Raw genomic sequence first — 23492 nt, 5'->3', positions numbered from 1 at the left:
CACACACAGCATATTTTGCCATTTTGAATAAGTAGCTGTAGTTTTGCAAGGGTTAACTAGTCTTGGGCCACAAATTTTACCCCTGAAATCAACAGAGGGTGGTCACTTACATATCACCCACTTGTATTTTGTTTGGCCCAACGCTGTTTTGGGCATGAAATACACTGGCAAAGTGGGCATAAACACCATTTTATAAATTGCTATTTTGAATAAGTAGCTGTGGTTTTGCAAGGGTTAACTAGTCTTGGGCCACAAATTTGACACATGAAATCAGCAGAGGGTGGTCACTTACATATCACCCACTTGTATTTTGCTTGGCCCAATGCTGTTTTGGGCATGAAATACACTGGCAAAGTGGGCACACACACCATATTTTGCCATTTTGAATAAGTAGCTGTAGTTTTGCAAGGGTTAACTAGTCTTGGGACACAAATTTGACCCCTGGAATCAGGAGCCTATCAATACAGTCTCTGCGCATAAAGCTTTTCTTAAATTCTGCAATGTAGTCTCTGCGGGCCTAGGGGGTAATTCAGACTGCATCATTGCAGCAGCAGCGATCGCAGTCTGAATTACTTTGTGGAGTGCGCAATCCGGGAGCCCAGTGAGATTCTATCAGCATCTCAGGGCTTCGATCGCCTCTGCCTGATTGACAGGCAGAGGCGGTCATGTGGTGGGAAGGGGCATGCCACCGGCTTTAGAACCACGGTCCGGACAACGGAGGCCTGTCTGGACCGTTGGGGGGTGGCCCGAGGCAGCTGCGTGGTGTTACACACAGACTCTGCGACCCGGGATGTGGCGAGTAGCGGACTGCCAGCGTGCAGGAGCTTCGTTTGCAGGGAGTTACTCATCAGGTACAAAATCATCGACACCGTGCAATGGTTTTGTACCTGTGCGAGGGGGATGGGGGGGGGCTAGGGCCAGTCATGCAGGGCGGACCAGCCCTGTGCTGGGCATCCACCCGCATGTCAAAGTACATGATTGTAGATGTGCTACATTTAGCACATCTGTGATTAGATCTTGTCTGGGGACTGTTTCCTCAGACATTCAGTGAATGATGCTGCCCTGTGGCAAATTCGCGCATGCACCTACGCAGTGGCGGAACAAGACCATGGTGGGCCGAGGTGCAACAAAATGCGTTGCCCCAGCCCGCCCAAGATCCAAAACGTGTGTCAAAAAATAGGGCATGGTCTCATTGAAAAGGGGTGTGGGCACACAATAGTACCACCAATTCAAATTATGCCACACAGTAGTGCAACCTCATTACATTACACTGATTTACATTACATTACACTGAACAGTAGTACTCCTTATATACATTACGCTACACAGTACTGCTCCTGAAACACGTTATGCCACACAGTATTGCTTCTTATACGCATTACGCCACATAGTAGAGCTCCTTCTACACGTTACGCCACACAGTAGTGCTCCTGAAACACGTTATGCCACACAGTACTGCTTCTTATACGCATTACGCCACATAGTAGAGCTCCTTCTACACGTTACGCCACACAGTAGTTCTTATACACATTACAACACACAGTAGTGCCTCTTATACATGTTACGCCACACAGTAGTATCTTAATATACGTTATACCACACAGTAGTATCTTAATATACGTTATACCACACAGTAGTGCTCCTGATACACGTTACTCCACCCAGTACTGTTCCTTATACATGTTACGCAACACAGTAGAGCTCCTTATACACGTTACAACACACTGTAATGGTCCTTATACACTTTACGCCACACAATAGTGCTCCTTATACACGTTACGCCACACAGTGGTGCTTCTTATAGACGTTACACCACACAGTAATACCCCTTATACAGGTTAAGCCACACAGTAGAGCTCCTTATACACATTACGCCACACAGTAGAGCTTCTTTTACACATAACGCCAATATAGTAGGCACTACGGTAAAGTTTTAGGGTTAGGCTGCTGGGGGGGAGGGGTGAGGCACTGGGGTGGTGGCTAGGGTTAGGCTGTGGGGAGGGGTAAAGGTTAAGGTTAGCTACTAGGGAAAGGTTTAGGGATTAGGGATAATGGGGAAAATACTCACCAGAACACTGCTGAGACATCGCCAATGCAATGTGATCCAGAAAAAGGCACTGCTGTCACCGGTATAAAGTACGAAACTGCTATATCACAAGGGACTGTTTGTTGACAGTTCTTTATGTCGACATAATGAATATCAATATGATAACTGTCGGCCAATTGTATCCAACTCCCACAAAAACTCAGAAGACTTCTCACTGTATAAAAATGGGACAATTCCTTTGTACAAGGATACACAAGGCCCATGGAGACAGATGTCCACACTATGCATCATGCAGCCAGCAGCAGCACATGCACCCTGGGTGACAACACATGACCCTGTGCCTGGCTGCCTTAGTGGGGTCACTCTATGCTGTGCTGTATGTTATATGTCACTGCACAGTCACCATTACTATTTGCAGAGAGACCACCACCTCCCAATCTCCGCCCCCTCAATGTAGGCTCCGCCTCTTCGAGGTCCGCGATTCTGAGTTTGCAGGATGAAATGTACAATTAGAAAAATGTATAATAAAATAAAAATAAATAAACACACAGCTGCCTTACCGCCTTTACAAGGAATGCTGCTGCACTAACTCTACAGTTTAGCCGCATGGTCACGTGATGCTCCGGCTCCGGTAGCAAAAAGAAACAGCTGGGCTGCCCGTGAATGAGAGGGGAAGATGGCCCCTTCTCCTTCTCCAGACTCCTCCACTGCATCCTCCTCCCCCTCTGGCCAGACTGCAGCTCAGCCTCATTCTGTTAAGGGGAAGCGGCGGCTTGCAGCGCGCCGGCAGGTGGCATGTAATGAGTCAGTCTCACTCATTGTAGTGCCTCCGGCTGTGGGCCCCTTCATTGTGGAGGGGCCCTGCCGGTTGCACCGCTGCAAGTTCCACCCCTGAACCTACGATAATAGCCCACCAGACCAAAGAATATCCTGAGTTGCGACATACATTTTAGCTTAGGCCATGTGAAGACTGCTTCCACCTTGCCAGGTTGAGGTTTAACTTACCCTTGGCATACAATATACCCCAGATACTTTGCCTCCACAGATATGATGGCACACTTCTCCAGGTTAGCTGTGAACCCTTGTGCCTGTAGAGACTGTAACACTGCATCCACCTTTGGAAGGTGCGACTGGAACAAACCCACTGTGGTAGAGAAGGCTGTTGTTGCTTTGGCAGCTTCCATCAGAGGAATTTGCCAGTACCCCTTCAGTAAATCTAGCGTAGTTAGATACAGGCTTATTGCTAAGTTCATAAACCCGGGGCATAGGATAGGAATCAAACCGAGGAACTTTATTTAACTTTCTGAAGTCATTACAGAATCTCAAAGCTCCAAAAAGCTTGGGCTCTAAAAAAAAATGGGATTATTCCATTCACTGTTTGACTACTCTGTGACCCCCAAGCGCCGCATCACTTCCAGTTCCCGTTTTACTGCTGCCTGTTGGGCCTCAGATATACAATATTGCCTTTGTTTTATCACCCCCCTGGGTGGAGTAACATTGTCATGCTGTATGATTTGAGTTTTCCCCAGGAGGGCAGAGAACACAACCTGGTACTGTGCTACTAAGTTTACCACTTCTTGTTTCTGGCTAGGACTCAGTTACTTCAGTAGGCACCTGACATACTGGGGTTTTCATGGCCACTAAAGAGGGATGACTGGCACTTTCCAAGGCTTCAACAAATTCACATGGTAGACTTTTACCTCTTTCCTTCTACCTTCCTGCCGTACCTAGACACAAGTATCAGTACCTTGTTGCCCCTATTGAGAGTCCGGTTGACAGCAGTAACGCCATGACTGCGTTTTTGATCCTGTTGAGCTCTTGCCATATGCTTGGTCAGAAGTGGCGCAATTTGCCTTAGACAGCCATATAATTGGGACACAAACTGAACGATGTTAGGCTCTTGGGACGGGATCAGTACTAAATCCCGCAGGATGGGATCCCGGCGGTCGAAATACTGACGCCGGAATTTCGACCACACAATCCCGACAGGGGTGGCGAGCAGAACGCAGCCCATTGTGGGCTCGCTTTGCTCGCCACGCTGCAGGCACGGTGCTTTGCTATGCTCAGCACACTTTTATATTCTCCCTCTATGGGTGTCGTGGACACCCACGGAGGCAGAATATGTCGGGATTGTGCCGGTCGGGGTTCCGGCGTCAGTATTTCAACCGCCGGGATTCCGTCCGGCGGGATCTTAACCGCATCCCCTTGGGACAATTGCTGCTCCCACCCATCTTTTAATAGATCTAGTATCCCTCTGCGTTGTCTACCATAGAGGAGTTTGAAGGGTCTAAACCCCATACAGTCTCTATATAAAGTCTCTATATAAATAAAGGATAATAATAATAATAATAATAATAAAAAAAGAGGCTTGGGGTACCTCTCAAACTGCCAACATTAGCTAAGGTAAGAGTAGGTCCTAATCTCGCTTCTCCTGTGACACTGCCCTTTTCATCATCTGCATAAGGGTTCTGTTAAAGCATTCAACCAAGCCGTCTGTCTGCGGGTGGTAAACCGAAATGGTAATTCTATCCACCTTTAACAGGCGACACAGGTATTTCATTAATTTAGACACAAAAGGGGTACCTTAGTCGGTCAGGACCTCTATTGGTATTCCTAGACGGGTATACAGCATCAAGAACTCCTGGACAATAGTGCTAGATTTCATGTTACATAGTGGTATGGCCTCCGGGTACCCGGTGGAGTAGTCCACCGTCACCAATATATACTGATGCCCATGATCCGATTTTTCTACTGGCCCTATCAGATCTATAAAAATTGGCTGAATAGGCATGGAAATTATAGTCAGGAAAACCAAGGTCGCCCTAAATTCTGTCTGGGGTGCATTCTTTTAGTACACTGGGCATTCCTGACAATATTCTTTTACTGCAGCATGAATGCCTGGCCAGGAGAAACATAGCTGGAGAGTTTTCCTCTCCCCTAAATGGCCACCCCATAAATGCATGTGAGCCGCCCTCAGTACCAGCTGCTCGTGTTTTCGGGGAATCAGCAACTGGTCTACCCTTTTACCTTGCAAATAAGTTACAAGGTAAAAAAAAAATGTTTTTCACATAAAGTAAGGTACACCTTCAGGTGGTAAAGCAGAGTTTACCTTACCATTTACCACTACCACATTTTAAAAAGTATTAGACAAGTTGCCATCGTTATGTTGATCTCGCCTAAAGTCCTGCAAAGACACTCTTTCGCAAATGGGGGACTAATGTGTCTCAATCTCACTGGCAAGAGAGGGGTTTACAGTCATACAACCTTGGCTTCCAGTAGATCTTGGCCCCTGCGACAGCTTAACCTTTGTCTGTCTGCCAATGTCATGCCAGGTAACAAACTCCTGCAACAGTGGGAAGTCCTGGCCCAGGATTAGTGGATAAAGAGGTTTGGAAGCTACTGTGACTACCATTTTTACTGGTCTTACTTTAATCACCACCGGCAGGTGCACCAATGGGCATTCTTCTATGTCACCAAGTATACATAGCATCTTTACCAGAAGCACAACCTGGCCAGACCCGGGAAGAACCAGGTTAGCAGAGATGATAGATAATTCATTGCCAGTATCAACCAAGGCCCAGATATCCCAGCCTTCAATCTGTACCATCAGATGAAATGGTAGTTTCAGCTGGGGAAATAATTCCAGGCGCCATACTGAATACAGGTTGTACTGTTTTCCCTGAGCTGCAATCCACTAGCTCACCCTGCTTTAGGAAGTACCGCTGTGCATGACTGGGCTCTCTGCACTCAAAACATATGACTGGAGACGGGCTGTTTGGTTTAACAATGGGGATCTGGGTATTGGGCTTATGTACTGGCTGTAACCCTTGCTTGGCTTTATTAAAATTTCCCAGGGTCAGGTACCTCTCAATCACCACTGCTAGCTCCTCAATTGTCTGGGGTCAGCCTGCAAAGGCCCAGTGTTTTACACCACGGTCTGATACCCGTATAGCCTGGTCTAGAGCCATCACTTCCACTACCCACTGAGAAGAGTTTTTATCTGTAACCAGGTTTTACTCAGTTTGGCCAATTATGCCAGTTTGACCACTGGAGGCTCAGATGGGTTCAGCTGCAACTCATAATATTCTTGGGCTTTGCTGGGACCCGTCACCCCAATCCTGCTGAGTATAGCTTCTGACAATGCTAAATTCCCTTGTCGTATAAACAACCCTTTATGAAGTCTAAGAACACTGTACGCTGTTTGCTTAAGAAGTACCGTAATGGTACGCTATTTGCGTAACGATCGCTCCGCCGTAGGCGAGACGCTCAAGCGTCACGTTCGCTCACGGCCCAGGGATCACAGGACACGTTATTGGCTATGACTAGAGTAATGATTCGCTATGGCGTAGCGGACGCTCGAGACCACGAGGAGATCACCAGCGGCGCAGACGCTCACAACGCTATACCTTTATGTCTAAACCTTATACCAAAGAAATACACAGAATACCTTAATGTGAATACAGGGTGTAAGTGCAACCTTGTGTAACCTGACTAACTACAAAGCTGCTTGAGCGTCACCGACGCTCAAGTGAACACTTAACACTATAGAAAATACACAGATACTGGTTTAGGTTCCAAAGCCTATTAACTGTATTATATCTAGTATACTTGTAAAAAGGGGGTAACAGTACAAATGATACACTACAATATAACAGAGACTTCCTAACCACAGAACTAAACAATACTATCTAATACAATACAATACTAGTCTAGGGGAGATACGAGAGAGAGAGAGAAGGGAAAGAGAGAGAGAGAGAGAGACGGAGAGAGATGAGAGAAATTGGCTCACAGAAAGACAATGATAACGGAGAGAAACTTACGCACAAGGGTAAACGATCGCATGCGCCTGGACATCCAGCACCCGATTTTCAGCAATGAGAACCGTTGAAGAGTGAGAGCTGGATGTGGTCGGCCTGCCTATTTATGCCCCACACACAATGCAATCCTACAGTCCCTACAATCCCATTGTCCATTGGATGAAGGAATTCGACCCTGTATCACAACAAAAGGTCATAGGGTGATTCATACAGGTGGGCTGTGACGATTTCAAACAGCTCAGGTGGGTGGGGAACTAGGTTTCCCGCCGCATACCTGAGTATGAGTAAATAGTAGAAATGGACATAAACTTCTTATGTCCATAACTATTCGCACGAGCGATTAATACGCTCCAAACCAACACCGGAATATTGCTAATTAAATACTCTTCCGATGGGTACCAAACACTGCTGTATGATTCCTGTTAGACCCTTCGTACGATACAAAGAGGGATTCCTTAGCTCAGGGACCTTCTATATTAACCAAACTTTCAGAAACTATCAAAGGGACCATGATCTATAAACTACATTAATTGTGGAAATATGTAACGAATGAGTCGCACGCTACGACTACATAAACTCTACCGTAAATACGCATACCGCGCCTGCGAGTGCACGCTATTGCGGGTATGCGCCTTCACGGGAGAGCGTACGCATGCGCAGCACGGACCAGTGTGCGGTGCAAATATGGCAACGTGCATAGAGACATTTTTCTGACTTTGACACTTCCTTCAAGCAAGGATAAGAGCTGACTTCAGACAACTTTAACGCAACATAGACTCTCTATGACTCCCCTGTGCGATAAGGAGCTAATCTAACCCTTGATTTCTGGTATCAAATATGTCGCCCAAGACTAGTTAACCCTTGCAAAACTACAGCTACATATTCAAAATGGTAAATCATAATATGGTGGTTGTGCCTACTTTCCCAGCGTAATTCATTCACAAATCAATGTTGGGCCAAGCAGAATACAAGTGGGTGATATGTAAGTGACCACATTCTGTTGATTGCAGGTCTCACAATTGTGTCCCAAGACTAGTTAACTCTTGCAAAACTATAGCTACTTATTCAAAATGGTAAAATATGGTGTGTGGGCACACTTTGCCAGTGTATTTCATGCCCAAAACAGCGTTGGGCCAAGCAAAATACAAGTGGGTCATATGTAAGTGACTACGCTTTGTTGATTTCAGGTGTCAAATTTGTGGCCCAAGACTAATTAACCCTTGCAAAACTACAGCTACTTATTCAAAATGGCAATTTATAAAATGGTGTTTGTGCCCACTTTGCCAGTGTACTTCATGCCCAAAACCGCATTGGGCCAAGCAAAATACAAGTGGGTCATATGTAACTGACCACCCTCTGTTGATTTCAGGTGTCAAATTTGTGGCCCAAGACTGGTTAACCCTTGCAAAACTACAGCTACTTATTCAAAATGGAAAATATGGTGTGTGTGCCCACTATGCCAGTGTATTTCATGCCCAAAACAGCGTTGGGCCAGGCAAAATACAAGTGGGTCACATGCAAGTGACCACTCTCTGTTGATTTCAGGGGTCAAATTTGTGGCCCAAGACTAATTAACCCTTGCAAAACTACAGCTACTTATTCAAAATGGCAATTTATAAAATGGTGTTTGTGCCCACTTTGCCAGTGTATTTCATGCCCAAAACCGCATTGGGCCAAGCAAAATACAAGTGGGTCATATGTAACTGACCACCCTCTGTTGATTTCAGGTGTCAAATTTGTGGCCCAAGACTGGTTAACCCTTGCAAAACTACAGCTACTTATTCAAAATGGAAAATATGGTGTGTGTGCCCACTATGCCAGTGTATTTCATGCCCAAAACAGCGTTGGGCCAGGCAAAATACAAGTGGGTCACATGCAAGTGACCACTCTCTGTTGATTTCAGGGGTCAAATTTGTGGCCCAAGACTGGTTAACCCTTGCAAAACTACAGCTACTTATTCAAAATGGAAAATAGGGTGTGTGTGCCCGCTTTGCCAGTGTATTTCATGCCCAAAACAGTGTTGGGCCAAACAAAATACAAGTGGGTCATATGTAACTGACCACCCTCTGTTGATTTCAGGTGTCAAATTTGTGGCCCAAGACTGGTTAACCCTTGCAAAACTACAGCTACTTATTCAAAATGGAAAATATGGTGTGTGTGCCCACTATGCCAGTGTATTTCATGCCCAAAACAGCGTTGGGCCAGGCAAAATACAAGTGGGTCACATGCAAGTGACCACTCTCTGTTGATTTCAGGGGTCAAATTTGTGGCCCAAGACTAATTAACCCTTGCAAAACTACAGCTACTTATTCAAAATGGCAATTTATAAAATGGTGTTTGTGCCCACTTTGCCAGTGTATTTCATGCCCAAAACCGCATTGGGCCAAGCAAAATACAAGTGGGTCATATGTAAGTGACCACCCTCTGTTGATTTCAGGTGTCAAATTTGTGGCCCAAGACTGGTTAACCCTTGCAAAACTACAGCTACTTATTCAAAATGGAAAATATGGTGTGTGTGCCCACTATGCCAGTGTATTTCATGCCCAAAACAGCGTTGGGCCAGGCAAAATACAAGTGGGTCACATGCAAGTGACCACTCTCTGTTGATTTCAGGGGTCAAATTTGTGGCCCAAGACTAATTAACCCTTGCAAAACTACAGCTACTTATTCAAAATGGCAATTTATAAAATGGTGTTTGTGCCCACTTTGCCAGTGTATTTCATGCCCAAAACCGCATTGGGCCAAGCAAAATACAAGTGGGTCATATGTAACTGACCACCCTCTGTTGATTTCAGGTGTCAAATTTGTGGCCCAAGACTGGTTAACCCTTGCAAAACTACAGCTACTTATTCAAAATGGAAAATATGGTGTGTGTGCCCACTATGCCAGTGTATTTCATGCCCAAAACAGCGTTGGGCCAGGCAAAATACAAGTGGGTCACATGCAAGTGACCACTCTCTGTTGATTTCAGGGGTCAAATTTGTGGCCCAAGACTAATTAACCCTTGCAAAACTACAGCTACTTATTCAAAATGGCAATTTATAAAATGGTGTTTGTGCCCACTTTGCCAGTGTATTTCATGCCCAAAACCGCATTGGGCCAAGCAAAATACAAGTGGGTCATATGTAACTGACCACCCTCTGTTGATTTCAGGTGTCAAATTTGTGGCCCAAGACTGGTTAACCCTTGCAAAACTACAGCTACTTATTCAAAATGGAAAATATGGTGTGTGTGCCCACTATGCCAGTGTATTTCATGCCCAAAACAGCGTTGGGCCAGGCAAAATACAAGTGGGTCACATGCAAGTGACCACTCTCTGTTGATTTCAGGGGTCAAATTTGTGGCCCAAGACTGGTTAACCCTTGCAAAACTACAGCTACTTATTCAAAATGGAAAATAGGGTGTGTGTGCCCGCTTTGCCAGTGTATTTCATGCCCAAAACAGTGTTGGGCCAAACAAAATACAAGTGGGTCATATGTAACTGACCACCCTCTGTTGATTTCAGGTGTCAAATTTGTGGCCCAAGACTGGTTAACCCTTGCAAAACTACAGCTACTTATTCAAAATGGAAAATATGGTGTGTGTGCCCACTATGCCAGTGTATTTCATGCCCAAAACAGCGTTGGGCCAGGCAAAATACAAGTGGGTCACATGCAAGTGACCACTCTCTGTTGATTTCAGGGGTCAAATTTGTGGCCCAAGACTAATTAACCCTTGCAAAACTACAGCTACTTATTCAAAATGGCAATTTATAAAATGGTGTTTGTGCCCACTTTGCCAGTGTATTTCATGCCCAAAACCGCATTGGGCCAAGCAAAATACAAGTGGGTCATATGTAACTGACCACCCTCTGTTGATTTCAGGTGTCAAATTTGTGGCCCAAGACTGATTAACCCTTGCAAAACTACAGCTACTTATTCAAAATGGAAAATATGGTGTGTGTGCCCACTATGCCAGTGTATTTCATGCCCAAAACAGCGTTGGGCCAGGCAAAATACAAGTGGGTCACATGCAAGTGACCACTCTCTGTTGATTTCAGGGGTCAAATTTGTGGCCCAAGACTAGTTAACCCTTGCAAAACTACAGCTACTTATTCAAAATAGCAAAACATGGTGTGTGTGCCCACTTTGCCAGTGTATTTCATGCCCAAAACAGCATTGGGCCAAGCAAAATACAAGTGGGTCATATGTAACTGACCACCCTCTGTTGATTTCAGGTGTCAAATTTGTGGCCCAAGACTGGTTAACCCTTGCAAAACTACAGCTACTTATTCAAAATGGAAAATATGGTGTGTGTGCCCACTTTGCCAGTGTATTTCATGCCCAAAACAGCGTTGGGCCAGGCAAAATACAAGTGGGTCACATGCAAGTGACCACTCTCTGTTGATTTCAGGGGTCAAATTTGTGGCCCAAGACTAGTTAACCCTTGCAAAACTACAGCTACTTATTCAAAATAGCAAAACATTATGTGTGTGCCCACTTTGCCAGTGTATTTCATGCCCAAAACAGCATTGGGCCAGGCAAAATACAAGTGGGTCACATGCAAGTGACCACTCTCTGTTGATTTCAGGGGTCAAATTTGTGGCCCAAGACTAGTTAACCCTTGCAAAACTACAGCTACTTATTCAAAATAGCAAAACATTATGTGTGTGCCCACTTTGCCAGTGTATTTCATGCCCAAAACAGCATTGGGCCAGGCAAAATACAAGTGGGTCACATGCAAGTGACCACTCTCTGTTGATTTCAGGGGTCAAATTTGTGGCCCAAGACTAGTTAACCCTTGCAAAACTACAGCTACTTATTCAAAATGGCAATTTATAAAATGGTGTCTGTGCCCACTTTGCCAGTGTATTTCATGCCAAAAACAGTGTTGGGCCAAGCAAAATACAAGTGGGTCATATGTAAGTGACCACCCTCTGTTGATTTCAGGTGTCAAATTTGTGGCCCAAGACTGGTTAACCCTTGCAAAACTACAGCTACTTATTCAAAATAGCAAATCATGGTGTGTGTGCCCACTTTGCCAGTGTATTTCATGCCCAAAACAGCGTTGGGCCAAGCAAAATACAAGTGGGTCATATGTAACTGACCACCCTTTGTTGATTTCAGGTGTCAAATTTGTGGCCCAAGACTAGTTAACCCTTGCAAAACTACAGCTACTTATTGAAAATGGCAAAATATGGTGTGTGTGCCCACTTTGCCAGTGTATTTCATGCCCAAAACAGCGTTGGGCCAAGCAAAATACAAGTGGGTCATATGTAACTGACCACCCTTTGTTGATTTCAGGTGTCAAATTTGTGGCCCAAGACTGGTTAACCCTTGCAAAACTACAGCTACTTATTCAAAATGGAAAATATGGTGTGTGTGCCCGCTTTGCCAGTGTATTTCATGCCCAAAACAGTGTTGGGCCAAACAAAATACAAGTGGGTCATATGTAACTGACCACCCTCTGTTGATTTCAGGTGTCAAATTTGTGGCCCAAGACTGGTTAACCCTTGCAAAACTACAGCTACTTATTCAAAATGGAAAATATGGTGTGTGTGCCCACTATGCCAGTGTATTTCATGCCCAAAACAGCGTTGGGCCAAGCAAAATACAAGTGGGTCATATGTAAGTGACTACGCTTTGTTGATTTCAGGTGTCAAATTTGTGGCCCAAGACTAATTAACCCTTGCAAAACTACAGCTACTTATTCAAAATGGCAATTTATAAAATGGTGTTTGTGCCCACTTTGCCAGTGTATTTCATGCCCAAAACCGCATTGGGCCAAGCAAAATACAAGTGGGTCATATGTAACTGACCACCCTCTGTTGATTTCAGGTGTCAAATTTGTGGCCCAAGACTGGTTAACCCTTGCAAAACTACAGCTACTTATTCAAAATGGAAAATATGGTGTGTGTGCCCACTATGCCAGTGTATTTCATGCCCAAAACAGCGTTGGGCCAGGCAAAATACAAGTGGGTCACATGCAAGTGACCACTCTCTGTTGATTTCAGGGGTCAAATTTGTGGCCCAAGACTAATTAACCCTTGCAAAACTACAGCTACTTATTCAAAATGGCAATTTATAAAATGGTGTTTGTGCCCACTTTGCCAGTGTATTTCATGCCCAAAACCGCATTGGGCCAAGCAAAATACAAGTGGGTCATATGTAACTGACCACCCTCTGTTGATTTCAGGTGTCAAATTTGTGGCCCAAGACTGGTTAACCCTTGCAAAACTACAGCTACTTATTCAAAATGGAAAATATGGTGTGTGTGCCCACTATGCCAGTGTATTTCATGCCCAAAACAGCGTTGGGCCAGGCAAAATACAAGTGGGTCACATGCAAGTGACCACTCTCTGTTGATTTCAGGGGTCAAATTTGTGGCCCAAGACTGGTTAACCCTTGCAAAACTACAGCTACTTATTCAAAATGGAAAATAGGGTGTGTGTGCCCGCTTTGCCAGTGTATTTCATGCCCAAAACAGTGTTGGGCCAAACAAAATACAAGTGGGTCATATGTAACTGACCACCCTCTGTTGATTTCAGGTGTCAAATTTGTGGCCCAAGACTGGTTAACCCTTGCAAAACTACAGCTACTTATTCAAAATGGAAAATATGGTGTGTGTGCCCACTATGCCAGTGTATTTCATGCCCAAAACAGCGTTGGGCCAGGCAAAATACAAGTGGGTCACATGCAAGTGACCACTCTCTGTTGATTTCCGGGGTCAAATTTGTGGCCCAAGACTAATTAACCCTTGCAAAACTACAGCTACTTATTCAAAATGGCAATTTATAAAATGGTGTTTGTGCCCACTTTGCCAGTGTATTTCATGCCCAAAACCGCATTGGGCCAAGCAAAATACAAGTGGGTCATATGTAACTGACCACCCTCTGTTGATTTCAGGTGTCAAATTTGTGGCCCAAGACTGGTTAACCCTTGCAAAACTACAGCTACTTATTCAAAATGGTAAAATATGGTGTGTGCCCACTTTGCCAGTATATTTCATGCTCAAAACAGCGTTGGGCCAGGCAAAATACAACTGCGTCATATGTAAGTGACCACCCTCTGTTGTTTATGGGGGTCAAATTTGTGGCCCAAGACTAGTTAACCCTTGCTAAACTACAGCTACTTATTCAAAATGGCAAAATATGGTGTGTGTGCCCACTTTGCCAGTGTATTTCATGCCCAAAACAGCGTTGGGCCAAGCAAAATACAACTGCGTCACATGTAAGTGACCACCCTCTGTTGATTTCAGCTGTCAGATTTGTGGCCCAAGACTGGTTAACCCTTGCAAAACTACAGCTACTTATTCAAAATGGTAAAATATGGTGTGTGTGCCCACTTTGCCAGTGTATTTCATGCCCAAAACAGCGTTGGGCCAGGCAAAATACAAGTGGGTCACATGCAAGTGACCACTCTCTGTTGATTTCAGGTGTCAAATTTGTGGCCCAAGACTAGTTAACCCTTGCAAAACTACAGCTACTTATTCAAAATGGCAAAATATGGTGTGTGTGCCCACTTTGCCAGTGTATTTCATGCCCAAAACAGTGTTGGGCCAGGCAAAATACAAGTGGGTCACATGCAAGGGACCCTACTCTGTTGATTTCAGGTGTCAAATTTGTGACAGAAGACTTATTAACCCTTGCGAAACTGAATGATCTGAATAAGAAGCTGGAGTTCGAATAAGAAGTGAATAAGAAGCTGGAGCTTGAATAAGAAGTGAATAAGAAGCTGGCCGAATAAGAAGCTAACTTCAGCCTCGTCTCAGAAGGGTACTTTGTTAATACGCTGTACGTTAGTCTATATAATGCTCGCTTTGAAGAGTGTCCGTATCTATCAAAGTACCGCTGGGAGAGATGGGATCGCTGCGCGGCAATATCTGATGTTCATCGCAAGACTTGTCACCAGGCTGACCGGTGTACGCTTACAGACAGGACTGAAATATAAACTCGTCAAGTAAATGATATTCCTGAAATGCAGAGAACTACTGTAGATCACATGCACTGTGGTTTGGGGGGCTGCTGCCTTGTTCACTGAAGAAATAAATGAACAAGTATCAACATTTTTATTTGAATGATCACCTCAGCAATCTTCTTGGCTTCTTGAAGGCTGACTAAAGCTAACGGTCCCGCCGTCTGAACGTTTACAGCGGCCATTTTAGGGAAACCCTCTGCAGGCTACAGTGGGCTACTGCCATCTTCAGTGGGGGCCAATATCGTGAATGCTTTGATTGCCAGATATTGGCAAATCTGGCATCATCGCATCCCACGCAGAAACCTATGGGGGACGCGGCTGCGGCCACCAATGGAGGTATTAACCTACTGCGGTCCCTCGTACGGGGGATACTTAATATTTGCAACAGGTGTTTTCAGGGAAATAGCCACAAATATTGTTTGATAAATGGGACCCTAAGAGTGGGGGGGCCTAGGTCCCCTACCTACGCTCCGGATTTCACTTTCCGGATATCCCACTGTCACCATAAAACATGGCCGAACTCGCCATCTGGCACTTCTCTCAAATGCCACCCTCCGTTTGTCAAAATAAAACTTAGAAAAGCAAGTTAGTGTAATCAGCAAACATCAGTGCTCATTGGGCCCTAGGCTGGAGCCTAGATTGCCTACTGATAGATCCAGCTCTGCCCATCGCTGTTTGATATCTGGTGCTAGTGATGGTGAGCTAACTGTAGGATCTCCGGTGTCAGAACCACATGGTCCTGATAAATGGGGAGGCAGGAGTGTGAAGTTTCTGTTTAAAGGCCGGCAGGTTCATTTAGTAAGATGTGGGGCTGCAGCACAGTCAAAATTTCAAATTGGGGAGTCATACCAACTGCCTCCAACTGTCATCCCAAAGTGACTCACCGGCAGCTGGTGTGGCTCCCCTATTTGAAATTTGGACTGCGCTGCAGCTCTACCTCTGGAGCTAAATATAAGTGATCATTATATGAATTAAAATCCCTGTTTCATTGAAAATCAGTGAAATCAGGACACACAATCTAATTATTTAATCAGCTTTTCTGCTTTTCGGAAAAATGCCTGGGCCTGATCGAGTGTCGGACGCATCAGCGGTCATACCACTGTATGGCTGCAGCAGCAAGGTTACGAACTTATGCCAATGCAAGTATTGGCTTGTCTATGCGAGTATATCTGTCCCCCATCCATGTGGCTGGTGGCACTACCCACTGTCTTTTTCCTGTCCGCAGTGTCATAATTAGTATAAAGACTTACACCTGGCTGAGTGCAGAGTGCAAAAAATCCATATGAAAATAGGTGTCTCATCAGGGCTGTAGGGAGGGTGTGCAAGTGGTGCAATTGATGCAGTTGTTCAGGGTGCACTGTCGCTGCCCCATGGTGTTTGCTTTTGGCTAGCTGGGTGCCTAGAGCAGTATCCAGGAGGCCAGTGGTGCAGCTTCAGTGCGCGCTCCCTGCAGTGTGTAGAGCCGCCCAGAGCATGACATCATATGGATTGGGGACGGGGACCGCAGAAGGTGCAGCATCAAATCATTCACACACCATCAGGCACCAGGGCGACACGCAAGCGCCCGTCGCAGAGGCCAGAATAACTCGCCTCTTCCCACCCCCTAAATGATGGCGACACACCTCCGTTTTTACAAACGGAGCCTGTCGCCGCCCCCGAAAGCGGCATTAGACTCAGACTGTCAATCAATGATGGGTACTGCGCATGCGTAAAGTACAGAAAATCGTTATTTTGCATTTGATGGGGGCAGGTGCACCTGAATTTGCAGATATCCACTGGATCCATCCGCATTTGGACTTGCGTCAAACTCAATAAGGCCCCATTATAATATGGTGCGTCAAACACACACTTTTGACACTTTTTGTGTAATGGGGGATGCTCAGCAGGTTGTCCTATTTTTATATTTTTTTGCTGTTAGTTGTTTTTCCCCATCAGATTTAAATTAAAAGTAAGGGGGGGGGGAAATCAGACTCACCCTCGCCCCTCCCCAAAACGAAAAAACAAACAAAACAAATACCCTTAAAGTAAGAATAAGTTTGTGTGCGTCCAGGCCTAAATGTTTCCAATTAACAATAACCTGCGTCATCTGTTGCAAACATGGGCCCTCATTCCGAGTTGTTCGCTCGGTAAAAATCTTCGCATCGCAGCGATTTTCCGCTTAATGCGCATGCGCAATGTCCGCACTGCGACTGCGCCAAGTAAATTTGCTATGCAGTTAGGAATTTTACTCACGGCTTTTTCTTCGTTCTGGCGATCGTAATGTGATTGACAGGAAATGGGTGTTACTGGGCGGAAACAGGCCGTTTTATGGGCGTGTGGGAAAAAACGCTACCGTTTCCGGAAAAAACGCAGGAGTGGCCGGAGAAACGGAGGAGTGTCTGGTCGAACGCTGGGTGTGTTTGTGACGTCAAACCAGGAACGACAAGCAGTGAAATGATCGCAGATGCCGAGTAAGTCTGGAGCTACTCAGAAACTGCTACGAGGTGTGTAATCGCAATATTGCGAATACATCGTTCGCAATTTTAAGATGCTAAGATTCACTCCCAGTAGGCGGCGGCTTAGCATGAGCAAATCTGCTAAAATCCGCTTGCGAGCGAACAACTCGGAATGACCCCCATGGTCTTTGTACCTCTGATTTTATAATGCTAACAATCTGTGATTCTACCATCCTGCGAATTAGTATAAAACAAAGCAATAGTTCGCATCATATCTTTTATGCAATCCCAGTAATTACGTCCGGAAAACTAGCAGGAAAACGTCGGCCGTGAGTTGTGCTCTGGGCGAGGCTATGGTGCGGAAAGCTTTGCCGTACACGGTGCAGTGCTGTAATGTGCAGATATTACTACTGAGCTCGGAGAATGTTTCCCTTTGTCCTGCCAGTATAAAAAGAAAGACAGAGATCCTGCCTGCTCCAGCCGGGAGCTGTGTCTCTCAGCGCTAGCAAAAAGAAAAAAAAGCACCCAAGCAGAGAAGTGAAGACAACGACGTACCTGGAAAGCAGATTTGCAGACCCTCCGTACGGATCCTGCACACATGTCCTGAGCAGGACTGAGTCCAAAATCCTGCCACTCACATTACGGAGAAACCTAAGGAACAAGAAGATATAACTTGTAATTGTCTCCTCAACTACGTCTCAGAGAGCGAGAACCAAAAACAAAGGGAACAGGAAATATGTGTAACCCTCCAACTATTTTCCCAACTGCCCTGGAGCCACAGATGTTACGGATTCGATCTGATAGCAAGTCCTAACTCCTCAGACCCCCAATAACAACATAAGGAAGCTCAGGCCTGGCTGTGAGTTCTGTGTCGGCGTCAGAAGCCTGTGCGGCCTAAATCAGAGTCGTGTCACAGGCCATAGCGCAGTTACATTACAATCTATAATAGTAGGTTGATTTTTGATTTTTTTGCATTTTATTTATTTTGCTATAAAGACACGTACAGCTCTGCGTAAAGCCGAATACCCACCGCAGTTGTGAATTTGCACGCAGCGGTCGTGCAAAAATATGCAAGTGCCATGACTGGTGGGATTTGTATTAAGACACCCCGCTGGCGGAGTCTCTGAACCGCCGCTTGTGTACAAAGACACAACTATCAGATGCACATCAGTCAAGTATTGACCTTCTGGGTGACCCTCACCGTGACCGGTGTTGCAAGACCTTGCGCAGTGCAACTTATGCGCATGTGCAGTGGCAAAACATCGCCCGACTGCATACAAAATCGATGTGTAGACAGATGGAGACTGCAAGTGCAGACAGATTAATCCATGCAGTAATGGGCCCCTCCTTATAATGAGCGTTCTGTGCGACAACTGGGCGACGACGGGTCTCTTGCACCCAGCGTGGTGTGAGTGCCAGATGTTTGCGGACAGAAAATAAGTGTATGGGCCGACCTTCTGGCATACACAGATGGGTTATAGATTTAGCGTAAGCTAGTAAGTAGGCTGCCGAAGCTGGACGCAAAAGTGGCGTCATCAGCCCCCCAATACGCAGTCACGTAAGACATTACGTGCAGGGATTCAGTACAGATAAGATAAAACACTGACAGACTGGACTGTAATTACCAATTAAGAAAAGTAGAATGATATTAAGGCTACGATGAGTTCTTCCTCTCGTCAGCTGTCAATAACCGTTAAATGTGTCCAAACACTCCGGTATTACTTGAATTAAATGAACAGGTTGCAGAAGTATCTGAAGACTGTAGGTTCTCACTTTAAACCGAGTACACAGTTTTTAGAGCGTTATCATAAAGTGATAGAAGCTGATATCTGAGAATGAACACCTGCTCCTGCGGCTCACTGGTTGGAGGAATCTGTCCACCTCCGTAACAAACAGACTCTTTCAAAAAGAACTTCAGCCAAAGTTTTTCTTTTTTTAAGACTGACCCCACTCCCGTCACATCTCGGTCAACAATAGGTTAAATAAGAGTGGCAATACCTCGATCAAAATCTACAGCTGCACAATTCAATGCTTAAAGCCTTAGGGGCCCATTTATCAAAAAATATTTGCGGCTATTACCCCAAAAAAACACTGATCCAACTTAGAATCGGACCCATGGAGTCAGCCGTAAGCGTAGGTTTACTTGGTGTTCATGTGCAGTACGGAATTGTGCATTCCATGCAAAGACAATGGCCCTATGTCCAACTATACATAACCCCATCTAATACAATACGACTTGTTGGAACCAAAACTAGCCCAAAGGGGAGATCAGCATCTGTGGCAGAAGATTTGGACATTCCCGAGACAAGCCGTAGTTCCAGAAAACCGCATTGTTACTCCATATGGGCCATAATTGATATTTATTTCCCATCTAGGGAATTTCTTTCCTATGCTGTCCTCATACCCTCATTATCAAACCCATAGCCTTCATGGTCTGAGCTCCCACAGTATCCTACGTATAAACTAGGTGATGCAGAAATAAATTACAGCCTGATTTTATCAATGGGTACAAACTCCCTGAAATGACCTTCCCACAAGCCTGGGCCTGTCTGTGTTCCCTTCCCCCATCTTTATTTTATAGAGTGCGTTACGGAGGTGCGTAATAAATGGTTGTCTGCTAGACCGCTATTTGATGAAGCTTGGCAGCCTACCGCTACGATAAAATTTACCTTGGGACTTGGTAAATGGACTCAGGTGGGACGAGGGTCACTGCTGCTCTGTGTTTGGATTGGCAAAAGGTTCCTATTGATACTTCACTCGACTAAAATTACAATCTGCTACAGTAGAGTTTCAAACGAGCTCGGTATAATCACTTCTGTCTCATTAACCTCATTAATTTGTGTTTTGAAAAAGCTTCTGACACCCACTAATAGTCCCTTACTTTGGGTGGTTCACCCTGCAAACACTGAGCCCAATTTATTTATATAGCGCAAATACATTACTCTTAGCTGAGACTGTTCTCAATCATTAGTGTCCCTGGCCCAGTGGAGCTTACAGTCTAAATTCTCTAGTACACACACCTACACACTAGTGTTGTTTTCATAAGAAGCTAATGAATTTACCAGTAGGTCTTTGGATTACGGAAGAAAACTGGGACATGCGGACAAAACGCAAATTATGATTTGAACCCTACTTTAACCATTTGGTATTCAGACTGGGCGCTCTCTTTTCATTGGAAACCTTCAAGGGCCTATGGCCCTCATTCCGAGTTGATCACTAGCTGATTTCGTTTGCTGCGCAGCGATCAGGCAAAAAAATCGTCACTTCTGCGCATGCGTATGCGGCGCAATGCGCATGCACGTCGTACTATTACAACGAACGATGTAGTTTCACACAAGGTCTAGCAAAGCTTTTCAGTCGCACTGCTGGCCGCAGAGTGATTGACATGAAGTGGGCGTTTCTGGGTGTCAACTGACCGTTTTCAGGGAGTGATTGGAAAAACGCAGGCGTGCCAGGAAAAACGCAGGCGTGGCTGGGAGAACGCAGGGCTTGTTTGTGATGTCAAATCAGGAACTGAACAGTCTGAAGTGTTTGCAAGCGCTGAGTAGGTCTGAAGCTACTCTGAAACTGCACAAAATTATTTTGTAGCCGCTCTGCAATCCTTTCGTTCGCACTTCTGCTAAGCTAAAATACACTCCCAGTGGGCGGCAGCATAGCGTTTGCACGGCTGCTAAAAACTGCTAGCGAGCGATCAACTCGGAATGAGGGCCTATATCTCAGTAGGATGCAGACCCATATTTGCATCTGTTGGCGCAGTTGTGAGTGTTGGAATTACATGCAGGGCGGGTGCGAGGTCTCTCTTCAGCCTAGTGTTCCCTAACCTGCAAACCCCACTGCAACCACCTCTCGGAGAAGAGATACAGGTGGCCACTAAGGGGGCTGGGGTGAATTTCATCATTGTACATATACAGAGAAAAGGGACAGCACTCAAGGCCTTTTAAAGTGATAAATATATTGTAAACGGTCACAAAATTATGTGACTTTGTTCACAATATACTTTCCCTGTAAAAGTCCTTGCGTGCCGTCTAGTCTTTATATACTGTATAATACTGTATATGAGATCTGGTAGGGATATATAATTGGGGTTGGGTACGGGATGCCCCCAATCAGAATACCAACAGCGAGATCCTGACCACCATAATATGGACATTGTGAATGAAATTAATTAACCTTATCCCTTATCCTAGCCCTCCCCGCTGCCTAACCCTAACCCTCCCCGGCATACAAACATTCAGGATCTCTGCTGTCGGGATTCCGGCGTCATATATTTGTATGCTCCTTATTGTGTTCCATGCCTTCATCTGAAAGTTCATTACTGACCCGCATACAGAGACAGCCTTAATTTTTTTGCTAGATGAAGTCAGTGGTGCCCTCCAGTGGCCGGCACCCATAGGCAGCCGCCTAAAGTTGCCCTAATGGTAGAGCCCTGATTACATGCAACCCAGAATCTGGCACTTAAGGGCCCTCATTCCGAGTCACTCTCTAGCTGTTTTTAGCAGCCGTGCAAACGCATAGTCGCCGCCCACGGGGAAGTGTATTTCGCTTTGCAAGTGTGCGAACGCCTGTGCAGCCGAGCTCTGCAAAAACATTTTGTGCAGTTTCAGAGTAGCTCTGGACTTACTCAGCCCTTGCGATCACTTCAGTCTTTTTGGTGCCAGAATTGACATCAAGACGCCCGCCCTGCAAACGCCCAGACACGCCTGTGTTTTCCCTACCACTCCCAGAAAACGGTCAGTTGACACCCATAAACGCCCTCTTTCTGACAATCTTCTTGCGGTCGGCTGTGCGCATGGATTCGTTAAATCCATCGCTCAACAACATTCCGTTTTGTACCCGTACGACGTGCGTGCGCATTGCGGTGCATACGCATGCACAGTAGAGACCTGATCGCAGGGCAGCGAAAATCAGCAGCGTGCGATCAACTCGGAATGACCCCCAATGTTGGTTTGTTGCGGTTTACAATTAGTTGCTTTTTAGACTGGAGAAGAAAAAGTACTTTATTTGGAACACTTCATTCCGACATATAACTAAGCTGTAATTCCTTGTAAACCAATAAAACAAGACATGAGAATTATTAGCGGTCTGGTTTGTACCGTACAATTCTTTTGTTTAATTCTTTATGAGTATAAAATATTTAAAAAGCCAAGACGATCAATCGCTTGGGCAAATAACAAAAGGAATACTAGAGAAGGGACCTTAGAATATTACCTGCTATTAGGCAAACAGTAGTCTACGGTTGTTCTAGCTGTCGCTGTGATACGAGGCAAAGCTGCCTTGTTGTTCTATGTGTCTTGCGTTCAGGCAGCAATGGGGAGCGTTGGATGCGGTAGGGAGCGCAGGAAGTCATGTTGATCTATGATTTTGATCACAGAGTTCCTTTAGGAGTATGGAATGCTGGTGGCTCAGCTCCTGCCCAGAAACTTCAGTTTCAGTAAAGTCAAATGTCAGCACCAGGATGATTATAATCTGAATTTCTAACTGCTTTTTTCTTCTTTTAAGATACCTTTAATAGTAATAAAAGCTAGACTGACAGGAAAGACAACAAGAAACGGCTAATGGCTATTTGTACTCCCTCCGAGAAGTATTTTTGTCTTTTATGTATTATGCCGTTTGTTGTTTTGTGTTTGCTTGTTTCTTTTCTTTGACAATGCTAAATTCCTTTGTCGTATAAACAACCCTTTATGAAGTCTAAGAACACTGTACGCTGTTTACTTAAGAAGTACCGTAATGGTACGCTAGTTGCGTAACGATCGCTCAGCCGTAGGCGAGACGCTCAAGCGTCACGTTCGCTCACGGCCCAGTGATCACCGGACACGTTATTGGCTATGACTAGAGTAATGATTCGCTATGGCGTAGCGGACGCTCGAGACCACGAGGAGATCACCAGCGGCGCAGACGCTCACAACGCTATACCTTTATGTCTAAACCTTATACCAATGAAATACACGGAATACCTTAATGTGAATACAGGGTGTAAGTGCAACCTTGTGTAACCTGACTAACTACAAAGCTGCTTGAGCGTCACCGACGCTCAAGTGAACACTTAACACTATAGGAAATACACAGATACTGGTTTAGGGTCCAAAGCCTATTAACTGTATTATATCTAGTATACTTGTAAAAAGGGGATAACAGTACAAATGATACACTACAATATAACAAAGACTTCCTAACCAAAATACAATACTATCTAATACAATACAATACTAGTCTAGGGGAGATACGAGAGAAAGAGAAG

The 23492-nt window shown here is 45.2% G+C and overlaps 1 protein-coding gene across 1 annotated transcript in view; it reads right to left on the bottom strand.

The window, feature by feature from the left end:
* The window catches only part of LOC134958707 (FRAS1-related extracellular matrix protein 1-like), a 364054-nt gene extending 346109 nt beyond the window's left edge, over positions 1-17945 (bottom strand). Inside the window, exon 1 of the mRNA XM_063941462.1 lies at positions 17810-17945. Within this exon, the coding sequence (XP_063797532.1) occupies positions 17810-17854 (45 nt within the window). The 5' untranslated portion in view covers positions 17855-17945. The remainder of the gene's footprint in view (positions 1-17809) is intronic.
* Positions 17946-23492: the final 5547 nt, after the last annotated feature.

This window comes from Pseudophryne corroboree, chromosome 9, assembly GCF_028390025.1.
Source record: "Pseudophryne corroboree isolate aPseCor3 chromosome 9, aPseCor3.hap2, whole genome shotgun sequence".
Lineage (NCBI taxonomy): Eukaryota > Metazoa > Chordata > Amphibia > Anura > Myobatrachidae > Pseudophryne > Pseudophryne corroboree.
Note: the sequence above shows the minus strand (reverse complement) of the source record. Positions and strands in the feature narration are given on the sequence as shown.